We start from the raw sequence: 22,411 nt of genomic DNA on the forward strand, positions 1-22,411 counted from the left end.
ATCCAGACTTGGCTTCTCATTTGGCTCAATATTTTCATTATCTCAGAACAGGCAAAGATCATTCCGTGGTGGGAAACCACAGACCAATATCTTTAATCAATTGTGGTCTTAAAATATTGCCAAAAGTACTGGCAGATAGACCTATTACCTTTCTTGGTCATTACATATATACGAACCAAGCGGGTTTCCTGCATCACTATCAGGTCCCAGACCAAACCAAAAGGGCGTTGGATCTTATATCAATTACCACAGGAAAATGCGATGATATTAAGGGTAGAGAGGCTATGCTATTTTCTAAAGATTTACATAAAGCTTTTGATAAAGTTTTTCTTGGGAATATCGCTTTGTTATTCCAGAAAAGATGGATTTTGGAGTAGCATTTTCCAGATTATTAGCCTCATTCTACTTCACGCCTTCGGCAAACATTTCCTTGAAGGGACACTTGTCCTTATTTTTTCAGATAAAGAGTGAGACTAGACGGGTGCCCGCTGTCCCCACTCTTGATTGCATTAGCAATAGAACCGGTTGCAATAGCGATCAGAATAAGTTCAGATATAAGAGGCATTAAGTGCCGCTCTGTTGAGCACATATGTGGGCTATATGCAGATTTTGTACTGCTGTGTATTTCATCTCCTTTGATTACGCTCCCTGATCTATTAAAATAATTATATATATTTTTTGGGGCCCCGGACCTGATGGTGAGCAGTAGCAAATTTACCTAGGAACATAAATCTATCCCATGCCTAGACAATAACGTAACTCCTTCTACGGCAACACTGTTTAAGCTATCTAATCCCCCTTCATAAAATAATCAAAGATTTAAAGGATTGTTGGGCCTCTCCGTCATCATGGTTTGGCAGGATTGCACAAATTAAGATGAATGTTCATCCCAAACTCATACTAATTCCACACTTTGCCTAAGATAATTCCTAAAGCCATCTTAATAAATCTTCAGAATAAATTGCTTGGTTTTATATGGGGTAATTAACATCACAGAACTAATTCTACAACTTTATTTACCCCCAAAATTGTAGGGGCACTTACTCGCAAATTGAATTTTATAATAAAGAGCAGGGCAGATTGCTGCCCTAGGTCAATGCACTATGACAGAACCCAGGCTCAAGTGGGCTGCATTGGAAGCCCTCTCTTGCACTTCAATTCCTGTAGAGACACTAATGTGGATCCCAGCTAATAAACGAACCACAATCCTCTCGCTTTATCTTATTTTTTGCAGTCTGGGATGGCCAGAAAATGAATCACAATTTGCACTCCTTGCACTCACCTCTAAGTCCACTCTGGGATAATCCAGAATTTCCTCCTGCCTGTGACAAATCACAATTAAAATGGTGGCTTGATAAAGGGATATACTGTATTGGAGATCTGTTGGATGGTAGAGATGTTATAAGCACTGCTACACTACAGAAAAAGTACTCTTTCTGAGGGTCAGAGATATTCAGATTTATCTATAGCAAATGGGAAAATATTAGCCATATACTTAGTCTTATTTGACCCTCTTTAAAAACTCTTTTATGTGCACCAGTGGGACACTGATCTGGGGGAAATGCTGAATGTTGAAGAGTGGCAGGGTATTGCGAGTTCAGCTTTACCTATATCTCCTAATACTTCTCTTATCAAAGCCTATTATAAAGTTTTATTGAGATGGTACCTGTACCGGTTAGACTCCATAAATTAAATGCAGGTCTCTCCCCTCTTTGTTATAGGGGCTGTGGCCAAATTGGTACAAAGTTGCATGCTTGGTGGAGATGCTCAAGGGTTCAGAGATTTTGGATAAAAATATTTGATCTGATCTACCTAGTCACTCAGGTCAACTTACCCAAACAGTTGGAAACCTCATTATTTTCAAGATTAGATGAAACACTTTTACAACCAACCGCCTGCCTGACTGCATATAATTTTCTAGCAGCCCGAATTACAAAAGCTTGTTTTTGGAAAGCCTCCAGAATACCATTGAAGTTTACTAAGAATAAATTAAATTGGATAATGACAAATGATAAAATTACATGTTTACTCAAAGACTAAATGACAGTGTTCCACAAAACATGGGACCCTTGGATCTCTTATCTTTCATCCTAGATATTGCAAGAGGAACCCCCCGCCACACTTTCCTTCCTAAGCTGTCCCTAATTCATTCCTATTTTTTTGTTACATTGTTATGTAGTCACAACTGTTTATGCTTGCTGTGTGTGAGAGCTGTGTTTGTATTTGTGTCCGTGTCCATGTCCACACTGCACGGTGGTTTGGAAGTTAGCACCCTTGCTTTTGGAGCACTAGGCCCCAGATTCAAATCTCAACCAGGACATTATCTGCATAGAGTTTGCATGTTCTTCTAGTGTTTGTGTGGGTTTCCTCTGGTTACTCCGGTTTCCTCCCACATTCCAAAAAAACATGTAGTTATGCTTCCCCCAAAAACTAACCTTAGACTGTAATAAACTCATATGACTGAGGGGGGGACATTAGATAGTGAGCTTCTTTTAGGGACAGTTAATGACATGATAATAATGCTGCTGTCATTACCCCCAATGTAAAAACCTTCATATCTCCTACACCGACTGTTGTACAGATGTGAAATTTTCACGTTGTATTACAAATACAGCCGCATACGCCACGGATCTGTCAAATAACGGTGTCTTTTTTTATTTTTACCTTAGTTCCACTTTAATGAGAACAGATCCCTGTTTCCTATTAAGATTTTATGTTTGAGACCCCATTACTGGCAACTTGTTATGTTCAGGGAGCTGAAATTATGTACATATACAACAATCAGTGTGGGAGATATGAAGGTCAATACATTGGGGGTAATAACAGCAACATGGGCACAGACACAGCTCTCATGCTGCTGCTCATGTGCGGTAGGATTTTTTCACAATGCAAGGTAGAGTGAGCAGCCACAGCTGATCTCTGAGGTCTATTGAACACACCCACTCTCAGGGAGCTCAGACTGAAGCAGAAACCCATAGAATAAGATAGAAGATGTGCGTGCAGACAGAGCAGACACAGCTGATTGTGAGGTCATTGTACACACTTAATTAGCTGGTAGTATGCATTCTAAGGGTAGGATTATCTTATAGGACACCAGGGTGGATCTGAAGAGACAAGAGGCGGACTTTAACCACTTCCCCTGGGAGGACCCAGGTGGGGATTGCCCTCAATCCCTACCTGTGGTAAAAGCTAAGAGTGTGTGCGGATTCCGCCAAAACATATCGATGCAGGAGTATGATTTGTGGGAGGAGGAATACAAATTCCTTCTCTGAAGCATATCAACATCTCCAGATATCATAGCAACTGGCCTTTTCTAAAAAGGATTGGTGTGAAATTCTGTGATGTATTTTATAGGCTGCGGTGTCAAAAACTGTCAAATGTCCTTTCTGTACATCTTGTGTCTTCTTCAACACAGATCTAACCTAAAAAACCTTAAATAAGTCTGGTATTGGGAGCATATATGTGTTTTTTATTACAATAAGAGTTTTTTGTCCGCATTCACCATGAATATGCGTGGAAATGATTTATAAATACAATTAGGGAATTTAGAAACTATAAATTGTCTATCTTGTGCACTGAGAATATCCATTTATAATGTTTAGCTGTGGACCATAAAGCAGCACGTTTATGCAGGCTATTCAGGCCCTTAGAGTTAATGAAAGTATCCAAACCATTCCATCTTCGTAGACTACATAGCTATGATTTTGCTGGAAATAAATTAAATCTCAAGTTAGGTAAAACTCCACAGGCTTCCCATAGAGCATGGTAAACAATTTTAGTTGGAGTTCAAAACTTAGCACAGGTAACAGCTTACTTAAGAAAGAGTAAACCAAGTTGGCAATACAACAGAACATCAGAACAAAATTAATAATTACAGAAGGAAAAAAAGCACACATTATTAAAAAAAAATGGGAGTAGCACTCCACAATAAATATTAAATTGGTTTGTGTATAAAGAATACAACAGAGAGCGAAAGAGGGTTTTTTTTGGCTCTATATATTTAAATTTCACAATAATTACATAATACAATATGGCAGATTGAAATTATACAATCTTATCATGGCACACTTGAAGGACCCCTCCTCCATCCGCTTTACATTATGCAGTGAGGGGTGTCTTTTTTCTTCAAAACTAGACAATAGCATCTATTTGTGCTGGTGAATCCTTGCAATATGTTCCTGTAATTAGTCCCTTAAAACCCGACCCGTTTCCCCCTACTGGGCTTCCTGGGGGTTGGGGAACCTTAGAGATTATAATAATGCATCATACGATCAGTGTACATATACATGTCAAACATTATTAAGTTGTATGTACTGTGCTAACAAAGAGTCATAACAACAGTATACAAAAAATTATTATAGAAGTACCTTATTATCTACTTGTTAGTAAACATGAAGTAATTAGTGTTGTAAATTATGATATCAAAAGTTAAGTCAAATATACTCATATATATACATATATAAATGTAGCTTTGTTTTGTTGATGCTTGGTCACAGATAAAATAGTAAATAACCTCTGCTTGAAATGAGCAAAAATGGCTGGTTGAATAAGATGATTGTTCTAGACATGGAAAAAAGAACTATTATAGTATAGATAATGGAATAAGTCCTCTTGGGGTAAAAATTTAGGAATTTGATTATAATTCAATCAATTGTAATTGCTTACTTGTATAGTGATTTTGTATTAATTAAAGACTTCGCCCGTATTGCAAATTCATTGTTGAATGCTTCTTTGTCCTTATGAAAACCCACGTTCGTTTAGGAGATTGCGCTGCACAATGATGTATCTGGAATTTTATACCAAAATAGGTTGTTTGTAGGGATATGTGTTAAATCTGAAATAAAGCTAAATATATGTACATGTTTCAATTACTGTTCTTTTTAGTAGTTCCTGCTTAGAGCTCCCGTTTGGGCATTACAGTAATCAAATTAGCTCTGTCATATATTATAATGAATTATTCAGGTGTTTATATTTTGCATTAAATTGACTTAACAATATATATAATGTCAATACATGCAGTGTATTCCTATATATTCAAGATTGTGCTGTCATAAATACTTTCATTCATGGTAGTGTACACTGTAAAAGGTGAAGGATTACATAGGTTACCTTTCTAGGATATTTATACTAATTATTCACGTGTTTTATGTAAGCTTAAGGGATATAGACCTACCTAAAGTTTAAAGTGTAAATAAAATAAATTTAGGGGTGAGCTGTTAACTTCACAAGGTAGTAATAAAGTTTTAACCAAAATCAATTTTTATATGTATATGTATGGTTACCTTTAAATGTATTGGATCGTAGTGGTATAGTGCTATGGGTGAGCCAGGCGGCAGCCTTTCATGGAGGGACTTCTGCTGTGTCTGGCCCACCCTTAAATTAGTGTGTTTACCATATTAATGGTGATACTGTGCATCCACCAGAGTACTAAGTGGATGGTAGAACAAGAATGAGCATTTCCGCCCATACCTGGTGTACCTTGGGCATCACTATGCATGCGCCAGAAACAGTGCCAGTACTTTACATACGGCAAGCCAAGAATGGGCATTTCCGCCCATACTTGGTGTACCCAGCATCACACTGCGCATGCGCCTGGGGCAGCCATTGCGCAGTACTGTAAAGTCAGCACACCCAGAACGTTAGTCTAGTATTGTGCCAGCCTCTTGGGGCAGATAGTATTGTAATTCAGCAGAGTTTCTTGTACATAAAAAAGGGGCAGTGGAGGACCACCTTCAAGGGTGGGAATAGAAATCATATGCAGTTTGCATTGTAATTAACAGGTTTTGGTGTATATAAAAATTGAGAGGTAAAGGGTTGCGTGCAGGAATGGAAATTGATCAAACTTATCCAACAGTCCATTAGTGACAACAATGGCCACAACATGTAAGGAATAAATACTTTTAACATACAAAAATATAAAGATATATATAAATATTTGATATGATATAACAAGGGGGAGATTCCTAATATTTCCATATACAGACTTATGTCATTTGTATCATAGTTTGACATGTACCATATCTTAAACATAATATTATCAAGTTGCAGTATAGGGGTTGGCTCCAGGATCCAAACTGATTACCAATACACAACAAATACCATTACTCCACACTAAATATTCCAAATTCAAACCTTAGTGATTGATTGCAATTTGGAGATACCCATAAAAAGAATTAGTGGGTAAATCAAATTATCTTGTAAATTGTCAAATGAAAGTAGTTTTCGTGTCGTATAGTGTAAAACTTGGTTAAAACAAAAGACTCCCCTGAAATCATCCGTGTAGTCAAGCTATCTAGAATTTGAGATGTATATAAAAAAGAGGTTAGAGGGAACCAGCTACTATTTAGGGGAAATTTAGGTTTACATTTTTGCAAGTGATGTTTAGAAAATAGCATTATTGCCAACTGTAGATTATCTGATAATGACGCTGTGGAGCATCATGGCAATGAATTAAGGTGGGTTGGGGTAATCCATAATTATCTAGCTCAGTTCAGCGGAGTAAAGGTAGCTAAGGTAGCCTTTAAAGTCAGTTTACGCAAATGAGCTGCATAATAGTATTTACTGAAGTCAAGGGCAATTGTAAGGCCCTGGCCCAGCAACAGTACTCGCAAGACACCACTCCCCCAAACTAATGCTGCACTCTTCACCTATAGCAAGACCCCACTCAACATTGGGAGACAGGTTGCATTTCCCAGCACATGGTTGCCCCAGGACTTAGTGCACAAGGGATGGTGTCTAGGGACACCTGCATGGAGTTTGCAGGTTCTCCCTGTGTCTGCTTGGGTTTCCTCCTACATTCCAAAAACATGCAGTAAGGTTAATTGGCTTCCCCTCAAAATTGACCCTAGACTACATTAATGACATATGACTATGGTAGGTACATTAGATTGTGAGCTCCTTTGAGGGACAGTTAGTGACATGAGTATCGACTTTGTACAGCGCTGCGTGATATGATGGCGCTTCAAAAAAACTGCTGTATAATAATATTAATATAACGGAAGGGCTGGCAGAGGACCAGGAGCCCACAGATAAGCAATACCAGGATTCCAACAGAGACGAGTCCAGAATACAAGCAACAGGTCATTCACAGGTAATTTGTCCACCAGACGTAGTACACAAGGGCAAGATAATTATCGTTGGAAACGAGCGATGAACGACCGATTGGCCAAAAATCGTTCTAAGAAAAGTGACCAACAACACCGACTAACTAGGATAGTCGCTGGAAATGAACGACCGACACAGCGAATCTGAATGGACGACGATCGTTCACCATCTATCTTGTGTACGGTCGTTCAGTTATCGTGCATCACACATCAGAGCAAGAGCTGCTTTCTTCTTCCTTGAGAACACTTTGAAGGGCATATTGCACAGAGGGACAAAAGAACAGTGTGGTGAATGTCGTTTGACCCGATCATTCGTACACACTATTCACTTCCTCTGGTGCACGTCACTTCCTGTATCGTTCAAACAATCGCATCTATCATGTGTACAATATCGTTGAACCATCGTGTCGTTATCTGCATGTACAGGTTCGGTGTTATACGATCATCCAAAGATATCGTGCAGGATTGCTGGTCGTTCAGGTTACAATGTAAGTGCATAGCAGCAGGTTGCATTTACCTGACATCACATGACCCATGTAATGCTCGATGTACTGGAATAGGTTGGTGTGCAGGTTCAGCTTTCTAATTCATCTTATTTATGCAAATTCCCCAAGAAGTAGGTCCAATGCATGTACAGCAGAGGTTATTCAAAGAAAGGAAATGTACTCAGATGCCTTTTTCAGAGCAGGCCAAAAGCTGGTGGTCAGTGGAACACTGACCCTTGCACTGGTGGTCAGCAATTTCAAAAGGAACCCCAGCTGAGAATCACTGCCGTAGATGGTTGATACAGGGAATATCTACTTCTTTAGTGTTAACTAATGTTATTATTGGAATAGGGATAGATTTGTATTGGGTAGTTCATTTTATTTTTTAATTTTGTGTTTTTGTAGACTCCAAGTCTTGAACACCCAAAAATTAGTACAGCAAAAAAAACAAAAACAGATTGTGGAAGATCATTCCAAGAGGCCTGGACAGAGTCATTTAGAGTGATTGAATGCAATTGGAAAGCTTTATGTATTCTGTGTAATGAAAGTGTTGTGTGTCGCACATCAAGGTTCACACAACACTTTGACACCAACCACAAAAGTATTGCCAAACTTAGTGAAACTGAAAGAAAAGGGTTTATTCAAGGGAAATTGAGGAAATTATTCCCAGTATCTTAGTTTTTGCCACTATCTTTCTAGAACAAATCATCTGACAGCTGCCAGTTTTCAAATTTCACTGTGCATAGCAAAACATAGTAAGCCCCCCTTTAATGGGGATATTATGAAAACGGTCATGTTATCGGAGAGTAATTCCCTTTTTCATGATTTTCCAAACAAGGGTAAAATTATTTAACACATCTCTGAGAAGCCACTTAGCAGAAATTCTGTTAAAGAATGAGTCCAGTGCACCGGCAGGTGATGTTAGTCAGCAGTTTACCACTGACTTACAGAAAGCAGCCTGTTACTCCATGTGCTTGGATGAAAGCACAGATATAAATAATCATCCAAGGCTAGCAGTAATTTTGGGTTATGCTGTTGGTGATATCATGAGAGAAGAGAAGAACAGCAAAAAAAAAAAAAAGATTAGAGCAGAGTGTGCAGGGTTTGCCAAGATAGTGCATCTCAGTCTGCACGGCTAAAGGGATGCAGGAGAAGATTCTATTTCTTTTTCTCCTTGTTGCTGCAAATGACATCGCTGGACAAAATAGGCAGTGTGGGACACTGCAGTGGTGCCCAGTATTGAATCGCAGCCCGATAAGCCGTTCCTAACAGCAATACTCCCAAAAAAGGAAAGGGACTTAAATGTCCAACTTGGGAGTTTGTGACAACTCCAAATGCCAGGAAATGAACAAAAAATAGTCTATTCTGGTGTGGGTGTGATGAGGCTTAGAGAAAAAGGAGTACTCTCTGTCACGGGGGTGTAGTACATATCACATATGATACAGGAAAAATTTGTGCAACAATACTCGAAAACAGGATGATATGTGAGTGGTAGGAGGGGGCTGTTTCTGTGTGCTAAGGGTGAGACAATCTAAAGATTGTGTATGTGATAAGCTAAAATCACCACCCAGAATACCATATTTGTGGAGCAAAGTATGAATAAGCTCCAGAACCCACCCATCCAGTCTTTTATGGATTTTGGAGAGTACAAAAGAGACCCCAAAAGATATGAGTATAGTAACCCCTAAAGATTTCCTATTGTCAGTAGAGGTTGCACAAACAGACGAATAATACTGTTTAGCAAAGGTGTAATAACTGGAGTGTGTGAGGTGAGTTTGCTGAAAGAAACACTCCACGATATTGGTTAAACTTTTACAGGTCCAACCAATGTTTAGAGGAGGGGTTCAACCCTTTAACATTCACTTAAACATATAATAATGCATAAGCATTGCAAAGACAGACCGCATAATATTTACAGTACTAAATCCCAAGTTAAATATATCAACATTCAATAGAATCTCGGAGCTCCTTCTTCCTCGTAATATGAGAAAATAATAACTCCCCTCAAAAAAAGTTTAGGAAACGCAGAGAAAGAAAAGTAGTATAGACAATATACAACAGAGACCAAAAAAGAAAAAACCCAAAGTGAATTTAACAATAACAATCGGTGGGAGCATCCAAGATAGAGACATCAAAGATAGAGACACCAAAACCCCCTCTGCCAAACTAAATGGAATGCAGCAGAAGCCCCAAGGAGGTCATGTCGAACATTCCATCCATTAATTTCCCCCTGGCTGGCAACCCCAGAATCAAACAGCAAGAACATTCTGATTTAAAATGATTAGCCACATTTGTGCACAAGAGCAAATAACTATGGATAGATGGACATGAACCCAGACCTTTACAACAAGAGGAACATAGTGGGCCATTAACACGCCTTAATGATTATCGGTAGGCCACAAAGTGAAGAAAGGTAAATGTTCAAAACTGTAAAACAGTGTTACTGCCATCTAGGATGTAGGACTGGGGAGTGGAGTGTGCCTGTGTCTAGAAATCTGCTTCCAAGCCCCAGACACATGAGTGGTTGACAGTATATCCAAATCTTGACAGATCTGAAGATCCTCAGGATATTGCAAAACCATTGATCACCCATCCTCCTGAGTGGTAAGGCTAAAAGGTAAGCCCCACTGATAGGAGATAGAGTTGTCTGGAAGTATGGTGAGCAGTGGCTGGAGAGAGTGGTGTTGTTGTAGGATAATCCAGCAGAAATCCGAAAATTGTTGGAGTGTAGTGCCATGACAAATAATGACAAAATATACCTCCAGGTAGAAAAAGTTGCAATGGGGACACATTTACATCTAATCTGTATGATAAGCCCACTGCTGGCAATACTGTCCTGTCAGCCAGAAGTGCACATCTAGTTCCTTTAATAAGGAGCATTCCCTATTCGCAATACCTAAAAATATGGTGCAACTGCTCCTAAAATCATGATTTTGAAGTGGCGGCATGGGATTCGAGGAAGAGATTGCTAGAGATAAAAGAAATAGTCTTAAAAAAGCTTATCGAAAAAAGTTAAAAATCAAACCAGGAAACACATTTTGTTTGAGAAACCTCTTAGACTGATCGAAAAGTAAGATAATAACAATAGAATTAGGTTGTCTATATAATCTACAAGCAGACCTGGATGTAGTGTTTGATTGGGCAGCCAAGTGGAAAATGACACCTAATATTGACAAATGTATGCACTTGAGGGCTGACAACAAGCATTTTTCAAACTGTCCTCACCGTCAATATTTTCGGATTTACAGGCCACTAAAGTTACGGGCTTCAGACTGCGCATGTGCTTTGAGCCCTATTTCACTCAAAGGGGAAGAAACTTCCCCCATAGTGATGTCATGATGCCAGAACTAGCCCACTCTCTCATCGCAGGTCCAGAGACACAACCTGCCCACCGCCCTGTCTCCGTACGGGAGAAATGGTCTGCAGCTCTGGCCGGTGCGCCCCTCCCCCAGCGGGGTCTATCTTCTGACCCCACTGGGGGGCACACTGGTCATAGCCGTGGACCACCACTGCTGGTCTAGGGGGAATAAAATTGGGGTAGTCAGAAATAGAAAAGGATCTGGGGGTTCTGGTAGATCCTAAACCAAATAATAGCATGCAATGCCAAGCTACAATATCAAAAGCTAGCAAAGTACTTGCTTGTATTAAAAAGGGGAATAGACTGCAGAGATGGAGACAAAACCCTGCCCCTCTACAAAGAACTGGTCAGACCTCACCTTGAATATGCAGTCTAGTTTTGGGCACCAGTTTACAAAAAGGGCATTGTGGAATTGGAGAGAGTGCAGAGAAGGGCAACTAAACTAAAAAAAGGAACGGTAGAAATCATCTATGAGGAGAGATTAGCTGAACTGAATCTATTCTCCCTTGAGAAGAGATGTATAAGGCGGGATATGATCACTCTTTATAAGTATATAAATGGTGCATATAGAAAACCCTCTTCCCAACTATTCACTTTAAGATCGTTACAAAGAACAGGAGGGCGCTCTTTGCGTCTGGAGAAAAAGAAGTTTAAGCTCTGGATAAAGAAGGGATTCTTTCACTGTGAAAATGTAGAAAAGGCTCCCTCAGAAAGTAGTTTCAGCAACTAATATAGATTCCTTTATAAAAAAGCTAGATGCTTTTCTAGAAGCACAAAATATACTGTAACTGGGTATTAATCCTAAAAAGTAAAGATAACACTGTTGATCCAGGGAACATCCGATTACCTCATGGAACCAGTAAGGAATTTTTTTCTTGTTTGAGCAAATTATACCAGGGATTATTTTGCCTTCCTCTGGATGAATTATGTCCATAGAATTTTATTTCTGAGACGTATTTATTTCCCTAGTGGTTATACTTGATGAACGTATGTCTTTTTTCAATCTAACTACGTAAATGTTTCTTAACAAAAATGTTTATAAATACACTGTTATTAATTTAATCCATTTTAAAGTATTTCAAGTAAGCAGCCATAATGTAATCTAATAGTTGCCTTGTAAAGTTACACAATGGGCCTAATTAATTACAGCTTTCCAAGGCTGGACAGGATACACTTTCATCAGTGAACCTGGGTGATCCAGTAAACCTGTAATGGATCTGGTCCAGGATTGAAAATATTTGCTAACAAATAGCAAATGACTTTTAAGAAATCCATTCCAGGATTGTTGGATTACCCAGGTTCACTGATGAAAGTGTATTCTCTTCAGCCTTGGAGAGCTTTAATGAATAAGGCCCAATATGTACCTTTTAGAAAGCTTGTTACTTCAGTCTTCAGTGCTCTGGTCTTCATAGAGCACAGGTGATGTCACCTGGCAGAGCCGATTTAGATGAGGGAGGCAGCGTAGGCTGAAACGGCTAAGCATGCTGGACGCCGGAAACCTCTCAAGCAGCCATCTTCCCAGCAGCTTGGATAATTTAAAAGTGTTGCAGTCTGTTGAAAGTCTTTGATAATGATTTGAGGGTTATAAGGAAAATAGGGGTATAGACTCCACTCTTGTGTCTTTAAGGTTTGCCACACCCCACTCACATCAAAGTGCGTTGTAGTAGGACAAAAAGGAAACAGAACAGTTGGGGTATACATATAATAGCTTTCAATGGTTAATAGAGTTATCACCTGATACAAACCAGGGTGCACCGAACCTATTAACTATACATAAGTTTTCTAGTTGTATGGCTATGGCTTAGCAACAGCTGGTAGGAACAAATAAATGCTAGACGCCTCTTAGCCCGACGCACTTCACCTATTGGCTTCTTCAGGGATAATGCTGAGGACGCTTAGACTAAAGCTACGTACACACTTCCAATTATTATCGTTGGAATACGAACGACGAACGATCCTGCACGATATCTACGAACGATCGTATAGCACCGATGCTGCACATAGAGATAACGACACGATCGTTCGTAGATATTGTACACACAATAGATACGATCGTTTGAGCTATAGAGGAAGTATGTGCACGACAGGAAAGTGAACGAACGTTCGTTCATTAGGCATGCTCAGACCATGGACGATCAACGAACGACCGTACACACGAACGATGTTCAACGATCGTCGTCCAATCCGATCCGCCGGTCCGGTCGTTCGTTTCCAACGACTTTCCTCGTTCGTCGGCGTCGTTGGTTACTTTTTTACGAACGATTTTTTGCCCAATCGATCGTTCGTCGTTCGTTTTGAACGATAAAAATTGGAAGTGTGTACGCACCTTAAGGGTAAGTAGATAAAGAAATACACATAGAAAATAAAAGATCAAAAATCAAGAACTGTTAAGGAAATAAAGTTATACGGTTGTTATCTTATGTGAATATACAAAACCTACTTTTTTTAGGAATAAGGTGTATTCCAATTCCAACAAATGAGAGTGAAAGGTGCCTGGAAAGATACCAGAGGGATAGTTATATATACATATATGTTGTACACAGCAAAAGGATTTTTGTTTAAATGGTTGTATGATAAAAAATGTACTGGATTATGATCATCCTTGTATAGGAATAAATGTTAGACTTACTTTTTCCAGTAGTAATGTTGTTCATTAGATACTACTGTCAGATGGACGGATGGATGGACAAGTGAAATCATTTATAAGTGTGGCCAAAAGGGGTGGGGAATAGGGCAGGGAAAGTAAGGTAAAAGGTAGGGGGGAAAAGGAAAAGTGTTGGGGAGAAGGTTGAATGTGTAAAGTGGATGTCGTATGAGCAAACAGAGGGCATGTATGGAAGAGCACTGTGTGCTATGTGTGATTGAAAAAAATGGTGGAATGTGTAATCTCAGGTGTAGGATTGGTCTCCATGTAAGCTTATAATAGATATGTAATCAAACCAAAATAGGTTTCAATATAGTATGTAAAAATAAGCAGATCTAGAGTAATAAACTTTTAACAAAATATTACATAAATCTACAGTGTCAATAAAGAATATATACACAACAATGAAAAATATATACAACCATGGTGAATCTTACAGGAACCATATAGTATTTTGAACAAAGGTTATATAGTTGTAAATATAAATATTACATGATAATCATTCTGATATACCATGAATATGCATAATGTATAAAAAAGTTTTTTTATGCGATACAAACCTTGAAGGATGTAATGACAATATAAGACGTGAAGTATTAATTGTAATTTGGGTGAATATATATACGTACAGATAACATTTTGTGGAATGTTTAAGATACCAGAATCAAATTATTCCCAATATGCCATATTGAACAACATTAATTCATATGCACTAGAACCTGCGACATGCGTAATACCATTAGTAAAAATAGTATTGAAAGATTGATTTGGTAATGTATACAGATATACACATGTATCAAGTATAAAAATATTTTTATGTTTGATTATATAACCTACTTACAAATACAAGGGGTAGCAATGGGCACAAAGTATCCACCGTACAATGCTAACTTGTATTTAGGTGAATAGGAAAGGGATCTCTTCTTATCACCGTTAATGAGCTCTTTCCACCACCAGATAAAGTCCTGGTGGCGATAGATTGAAGATATCCTTATCTTTTGGACAGGCACCACTACATCCCTCCTGGACTTCTTCATTGCCCTCCAAGACAACCAATTTAACCTTACATTTACTTTGCAAAATCATAAGCAACGGCTGTCATTCCTTGATTTTTTTAATTTAATAATTCAGGAGAATAATAAAGTATCCACCACCCTATATAGGAAGGACACAGCCAGGAATACCATCCTTCATGTGGCCAGCGCACACCCTCGGCCAATTATCAACAGCAGTACTTGAGGCTTAGCAGAAACAGCTCCTCTGATACTGATTTTTACAATCAAGCAAAAGCTCTTCAACTGAGACTTATAGAATGGGGTTATTCAAAAAACTTTAAATAATCCTACGGGTGAAAAAACAAAAAAGACAAGACCTTCTGCACAGTCCTCACTCCATTATGGTGTCACAGAGGATGGCGGTTTTACTTACAATTTAAGTGGAAATCTGTTTATGGATGGAATCATATGATTGAATCTAGTTTTTGGAGATAATTATTTATTATCACTCAATAATGGAGTGAGTATTACCAATACCTCGGCTAACAAAGATAATTCGTTCCCGAATCACATTTGTTAGCCGAAATCTTTGTTAGCCGAAACGTGACTTCACATAGGCTTCTATAGAAAATCATTTAATTTGTTCTGGATGCTGCCCACAATTTATATATACGTTTTTAACTCCATTAAATAACTTATTCAATAAGTTCTGGAGCAAGCTGTGCTTTGATATGCAAAAATGAAACAACTGCAGAGTTTGTTGTGGTCATTAAAGAGTTACAAGATGTTGCAGAAGAGCTCAGTCCTTAAAATCACCCACAACCTCAGCTGTGTTTAGCAAAAGATTTCTTCTGCAAGTCCTGCAAACCGCCCCCCACCTCCCCCCCATCAAGCCTCCATCCTGCACACTTCAGCAAGGAAGCCCTGTTTGTATGTAAAGAATAAATGCTATATATCACACCTACCTCTCAAATTCACAGCCACACGGAGCATGCACCGTATGAGAGGAGTTTCTCTCTGTGACACTCTGGAAGCCCCTCTCTATATAGGTCAAAGCAATGTCTCTCTAACTTTCTGATATAGTATACAGGAAGTACTGTATGTACTCTATGTATATATATATCCTACATTTACCACTTACTACTGCAAAATGTAAGTCTACATTTATTCCTATACATGGATGATTATAATCCAGTACAATTTTTTACCATACAACCTTTTTAATAAAAATCCTTTTTCAGTATACAATATATATGTATATATAACTAACCCTCTGGTACCTTTCTAGGCACCTTTCACACAACATATAAAATAAGGTAACAACCGTTTAACCTTATTTCCTTATCATACAATATAACTTCACAATTCATTATAATAACATAATTGAAACAACACCTATTATATATATATGTATACAATATTATCTTTTATAGTATCAAAAGGTTATCATCTAAGCACATCCATACATTAAATTAATATATATATATATATATATTTATATACATATGTGTGTGTAAACAATCATTTATTTGTTCTTACTAGCTATTGCTTATCAATAGCAACTAGAAAATCTGTGTAGTTAATAGGTTGGGTGCACTCTGGTTTTGTATCAGGTGATACAAAACTCCCAATACCCATTGAAACCTATTAGATGTAATAATAAATGTTTTGTTTTTGATATATGTAATTTTGTATCAAGAACATAAACTACATTGCCAACTCTAAACACCCTTACTGTTCTGTTTCCTTTTTGTTCATATGATTTAAAGGTAAATAAATGATTTTAATGGGATTTCCTAAATGTCTAGGTAGGACCCTGATCTTAGGGAGAACTTTAGGAAACTGTTTTCTGCCCAAACCCCCTTTTCCTTTGGTTGTTGAAGAGGGTTATATGTCTTGGAATTTACCAATCATATATTATTATATATTATTATATATAATTAAATCTAATTATATCAGCCCTAAAATTTTAAAAGTAATAATGGTTCTTTTGTAGAACATTTCTCCACAGTTTACTTGGCCTACAAATGGAAGCTAAACTGCCCCCTCTATCTACCTCCCAACATGAAAATCTTAATGCTCCAATTGAGCTGTCTGAAATTGAGTTAGTCATCCGAAGGCTGCCCATGGGAAAGACCTCAGGTCCAGATGGCCTACAGGAATCAGATTAGCAAACCCAGCCACTACACTCCCCTTTAATAAAAAAAATTTTTTGTTAAGCCTTGATGCTGAAAAGGCTTTTGATAAGGTGTAAAATGGCCCTATCAACATGCTCTATTAGCGCATCACAAATTTGGACCCTTTTTTTTCTATGTCCGATTTCTCTACTACCTCATTATTAGTTAATAATCAGGTGTCCCAACAGTTACACATGCAAGGAGGCATCCGGTAAGGATGTCCCTTGTCCCACCATTTTTGTATTATAGCCCATTACCCTCTTCTACGTCTCCTCATTTCAAACCCACGGGAATCACCTTTGGCAACACAGAAATTAAGCTTTTGCAGACAATGTCCTCCTTTTTATCTAAAACCTCGAAACCTCTCTTCCTGCCATCAATAACCTGCTATCCTGCTTCGGTCCATTGTCAGGATACTCCATTAATTATGATAAATCAGAGGCCCTTTATCTATACCCCAAACATAAACCAACCTAGAGCAAACAATTTCCATTTCGATTGGCTAAAGCATATAGATATCTAGGGGTACACATTTCCAAAAATCCACCCCTTCTCTAATAAATCAATTTTTCCGGTGCCTTATGTAACATGCAAGATTCCTTCAAATCAGGGTCATCACTCCCCTTCTTATTTATGGGTCGCATAGCCCTGATAAAAATGGTACCATTCCCCAGGCTGCTTTTCCTTCTCCAAGCACTCCCTATTTTTCTCACACCTAAACAAACCCAGTACATAAATGGTTTACTAAGACACTTGACCTGGGGTAGCAAACATTCCAGAATCCACCGCTCTGTTCCCCACCAATCAGTGTCCAATGGAGGCCTCAACTTACCTAATATTGCGCTGTACAATGAAGCAACACTTCAACACTCGATGGCATCTCTTTTTATACTAATCTCTATATAGATTTTGCTCTTAGCTCCCCCTTACATCCCATTTTTCTACTACATCTCCACAAGCAGCTTTTACCTGTCCTCATTGAGCACAACCCGTTACTAGCCTAACAGTGGCACCTATGGCACACCTTTTGAAATAGAGCACTGCTAAATGCCCACACCTCCCTTTTTCTCCCATTATGGGGAAACTCTGATTTCACTCCTGGACTCCCGTTTTCCAAGCCTGGTCAGACACAGGTCTATCCTCAGTGTGATCGTTACTCAATCCCAAAACACACATACCTTATACTCTTTCTAAATTACAATCTGAGTACTCAAAAACTGAGCAAAACCTGTTTATTCTCTTCCAGTCACGTGACTACAGCTCCAAAATCACTCATTCCCTATCAGCTACAGATTGGCATAATCCCTTAGACACCATGCTACTATGCCCCTCGTCCTCTTCTAAAGTGATTGCTAAATTACTATAAATGCTATGAGTGTCCTTCACAGCAGTGCCATCTGTGCAGTAAAGGATGTTTCTCAAACGGTTCCACAGAGCATATATTTCCCCATCGCGGGCACACCGCATTGGCCTGTCTGAATCCAGTACCTATCCTAAATGGGGTGCAGCGCAAGCAGATCTTTATCATAACTTATTGGACTTCCCTCTAATTAAAGTTTTTAAAGACAAATTGGCCGCTATATCCAAACGCATTTGGTCAGTTAGCTGCCCTTAACCCCTACTTGGGCAATATTTGGTATGGCAGGTGGAGACAGTATCTTCTACTCCCATGGTACCAGACATTTGTTACTCTTCCTAACTGCTGTGGGAAGGAAATACATTGTCCATTGGTGGATATCTACTGCCCCACCCCCTTTGATCCAGCTATTCCTCACCAAGCTCCAACATTTATTTTAAATGGAATGGGTTAAGGACCTCCTAATCCAAAGAGACTAAAACCTCACAATTTTTTTTAAACATGGGAGAGTTTTATTGAAACATTGAACACAATCACTGACCCAACTCTACAAATGTTTCAATCAAACCACCTGGTACCTTACTAGAGTTTTAGAAGGTGACCTCTCTATCAATCTCTCCACCCAGAAGGCTGCAAGCTAAGTTTTGCACTAAATTCCAGACCCATTACAATCCAGATGAAGTCTCTTCCCCCTTCATTCTCTCCCTCACCAAACCTTTCCTACCCAAGAAAGAAACACACTAGAGTTGAATGCTCGACTGATCCCACTGTTGCAATAAAAGCTTCCTCATGGATATCTCTTTTCTCTCTTTACTCTCTCGGTTAAAAACGTGTGTAACTGATAATTTTGTATATTTGTATATTTTATATCAATAATGAACTTGTTTCACTCTAAATGCTGGTGTAACCTATTAAAAAAATGTTTAAAAAAAAAGTTGTGACCAACTGCAGTAATGAGCAAAAGTACCAGAGAAAGTTTTCAGCAGGGCATCAAGTGATGGTGAGGCCTTCTCATCCGTGAGCCCCGGGTAAGATGATAATCACATATGCACTAGTATTTGGGCTTATAATGAATAGGGTAATTCTTAAATGGATAAAGAGTGGTTTGCACTTAGGCAGTTAAAAACTGGTATTCTAGGGCCATCTGTTCTATGAAAGCCAAAGGATAGGGATTTGGAGCTTAACAGCTGCTCAGTTTGAGGACTGATGTGAGTGATACAGAAATATGCATGTTTAAGAGACTAATCTTAGGGGGAGGGTAAAAAAAAGGATAGCTGAAAGGCAGGATGAACAAACAACATTCACTGCACAGAATAGGATTATTAGGAAAAGTAGGCATATAAACCAGCATAATATAAACATACCAAATAATTATCATTCCCCTTGACAGTATTATTAACAAGGTATTATTAACAATATATGCCCATAGATGGACATTCTTCTTCCTTTTACCTGCATTCCATCCCTCCCTGTGTGGTACATTCTTTGCAAAGACGTGTGCACTCTACACATGAATATAAAGGCCCTGATTTATTAAAGCTCGCCAAGGCTGCAGAGGATACACTTTCATCAGTGAAGCTGGGTGATCCAGCAAACCTGGAACGGATTTTCCCAAAAGTAATTTGCTATTTGCTAGCAAATGTTTCATTTCTGGACCAGATCCATTCCAGGTTTGCTGGATCACCCAGCTTCACTGATGAAAGTGTATCCTCTGCCGCCTTGGCGAGCTTTAATAAATCTGGCCCAATGTCTCACTTACCTGAACTCTGGACTCAAATCCGGTTTTAGCCCATAGAATGGTGTTGAAAGTGAGATCATCCATTTTTGTGAAAAACGGCCACCCTCACATTCTAGAAATGGCTTTGACCATTGAACTTGATTTGGGTCCATAATGTAGCTGTCACCACGGCTCCACTTTGGTGTTTCCAGACTTTGTAAATCATTTACTAGAATGGCTTTAGTTAGAGAAGGGTTAGATTGAAAGCTGTTCCAAACACCATAGTCTGTTATGTGTTTTACATGGTGCAGGGATAAAGAGAGGTCTTGAAGAATAATTTCATTTCCTTCTCTTGTTGCCTGAAGAAGTAGCTGGGGCTTGGAGGACAAAGGTTGGGCAGTGAATGAGAGCATTGCCCGGTGAATGTGTGGATCTCCCCCTGCAAGACTGCGAACCAAAGCATGATACCATTCCATATCTTCTCGTATGCTGGATTCTCGCATGTCACTGGCTTGAAATATCATATTAAGTAAATTGGTGGCGTGTAGAAGATAGTCAAGTGGTCTCCTGGCATGATGCAGAAGAGGTTCAGGTGGGGATCCCTGTAGATCTCTTATCTCATACCTTCTTGTACAGTTGACCTCTGACAGAGATAGAAGATCCCCTGAGTGCAGGAAATGTAGAACAGCCTTTTTGCTTTCATCTAGCTGGTCTGGTTCAGGTGTAGAAAGCTGTGGAGTAGTTGGACGACTGCTGCTTTCAGGAGCAAGTGAAAAGGGAGATGGTGTCAAAATTGGCTGAGTAACAGAAGGATCTTGTAAAGATGGTAAAGACGAAACAACTGAACTAGGCAGGGCAGGTGAGGATGTTGGAGATGAAGCAGTTTGTTTTGGTGTCAATTCATCAATGTCATTGCTCCAAACAGAGCTCTGCAAATCCTGGTTGGCAAGAATATAAATCTGTGCATGATGGAAACACAGCAGTGCCACCCAAATTACCTCCATCTCTCCACAAGTAAGATATCATTCCAGGGATGAACTTCCTTACAGATGTCCTGGCTATTTATCATGTGCACGTAGACTCTTCAATACACATCAGGACTCAATACTTGTCAGATGCTTATGCATCCCCTAAGTAGATCTCACGTAAGTGATGTGGGTGTATCTGATCATCTCTAACAAACCAAAACTCACATCCTTGCTTCCCACTCCCTTCTCTATCCCCAACCCTGTCTGTTATTTGACTTCAGTTCTCTGTCTATCTAGATTACTTTTCCCCAGTAATATCTGTCTTCTTGTATTCTCGATGCCTTTTCCATCCCTCTGTCTCATGTAGTCCCTCCCTCTCAAACCAATTCCAGTACGTCACTTGTTTTACCAATATGTGCCTGGCACTGCCCCATGCCCTGTACCTGCTTCCAACGACATGGCGTGTTTTCCTGGGTTTGTTAAAGGACAACATTTTTTTTCCTGGGAAAAAGATGAAAATTTCATTGAGGAGATGGGTGACTGAAATTGCAGAATGCTAGGGACAGCTGATATGAAGTCAAGGTGTCAGTACAAAGATAAATATTGAGCTTGTAAAAACAGGGCTATGATTTCATATGAGTATTATGCGTTTTGACGAATGTTTTTAAAGGTTTATGTTAAAACCGTTGTAGTAGTAACAGGGCTGACGATTGGAGATTCTCATGTGAATTACCCATATGGTGAGGGTGCTGCAGTGTTAGGATTTAGTGCAGTGTATGTGAATAAACAAGCTCCAGCTTGCCTGGATATGGACTCCTAGTTGGACAATGCTAACATATATCCAGAAAGAGACGAGAAGAAACACAAAATAAGTGATAATGTACGGTCTGTGTGGCATGCAGACAGATTGTGTGGATGGGGGAGGCTATTCTGTCTCGTTCCCAAGCTAGAAATGTGGTTATGTCGTCACACCCTGGATGAAGCTCCATGGCAACTGAGTAGTTCCCCCTCCATTAGCAGGCACAGGCAGTCTGCTCATCCAAAGGAGTTAGCAGAGAAAAACAAAGCTTTCCTGTGTATGCATGACCTAAAAGTAGGGAGGGACAGATAGAAAATGTGTGAGAAGACAGATAAGATGACAGATTTAAAGAAAAACATTTTTTTTAAATTAAAATACTTGTCACTATTTTATTTGTTGCATCTCAGTGTTGCTGAATTACTTCATGCTCTTGTGTACATGCATGGACTCCAGCAGTGACAGCATGTCTGGATGGATTTCACAATGGTGACTAGTGTTATTGTTTAAAACTTTATTCATCCCGAACATCCCAGGTTTGTTTGGGATCTGTCATTACAAATATCAACAGTGTGATAACTTTAGTTGGAGCCTAATTGTATAAAGTGGGCAGTGTTGTCCACTGTGTACACATTTATCACATTACATCACATCACAATAATTCTACTGTAACCGACTGCGAAAGAAAACGGTGGTGAGCTTGTTAAAAGTAAAAATAAAACAAATGTAGCCATGAAAGTTCTTTGTTGTAAAAGGGCAATGCAATGTTCCTTCAACAAAATAAACATACCTGCCTAATCACATTTGTTAT

General features: G+C 39.0%; 1 protein-coding gene across 1 annotated transcript in view; it reads right to left on the reverse strand.

Moving 5' to 3' along the window:
* GPR179 (G protein-coupled receptor 179) overlaps nt 1-21,145 on the reverse strand; it is an 85,084-nt gene extending 63,939 nt beyond the window's left edge. Inside the window, exon 1 of the mRNA XM_072414915.1 lies at nt 19,879-21,145. Coding sequence (XP_072271016.1) covers nt 19,879-20,840 — 962 coding nt within the window. The 5' untranslated portion in view covers nt 20,841-21,145. The remainder of the gene's footprint in view (nt 1-19,878) is intronic.
* Between the last annotated feature and the right edge of the window lie 1,266 nt (nt 21,146-22,411).

Source organism: Pyxicephalus adspersus, chromosome 6, assembly GCF_032062135.1.
Source record: "Pyxicephalus adspersus chromosome 6, UCB_Pads_2.0, whole genome shotgun sequence".
Lineage (NCBI taxonomy): Eukaryota > Metazoa > Chordata > Amphibia > Anura > Pyxicephalidae > Pyxicephalus > Pyxicephalus adspersus.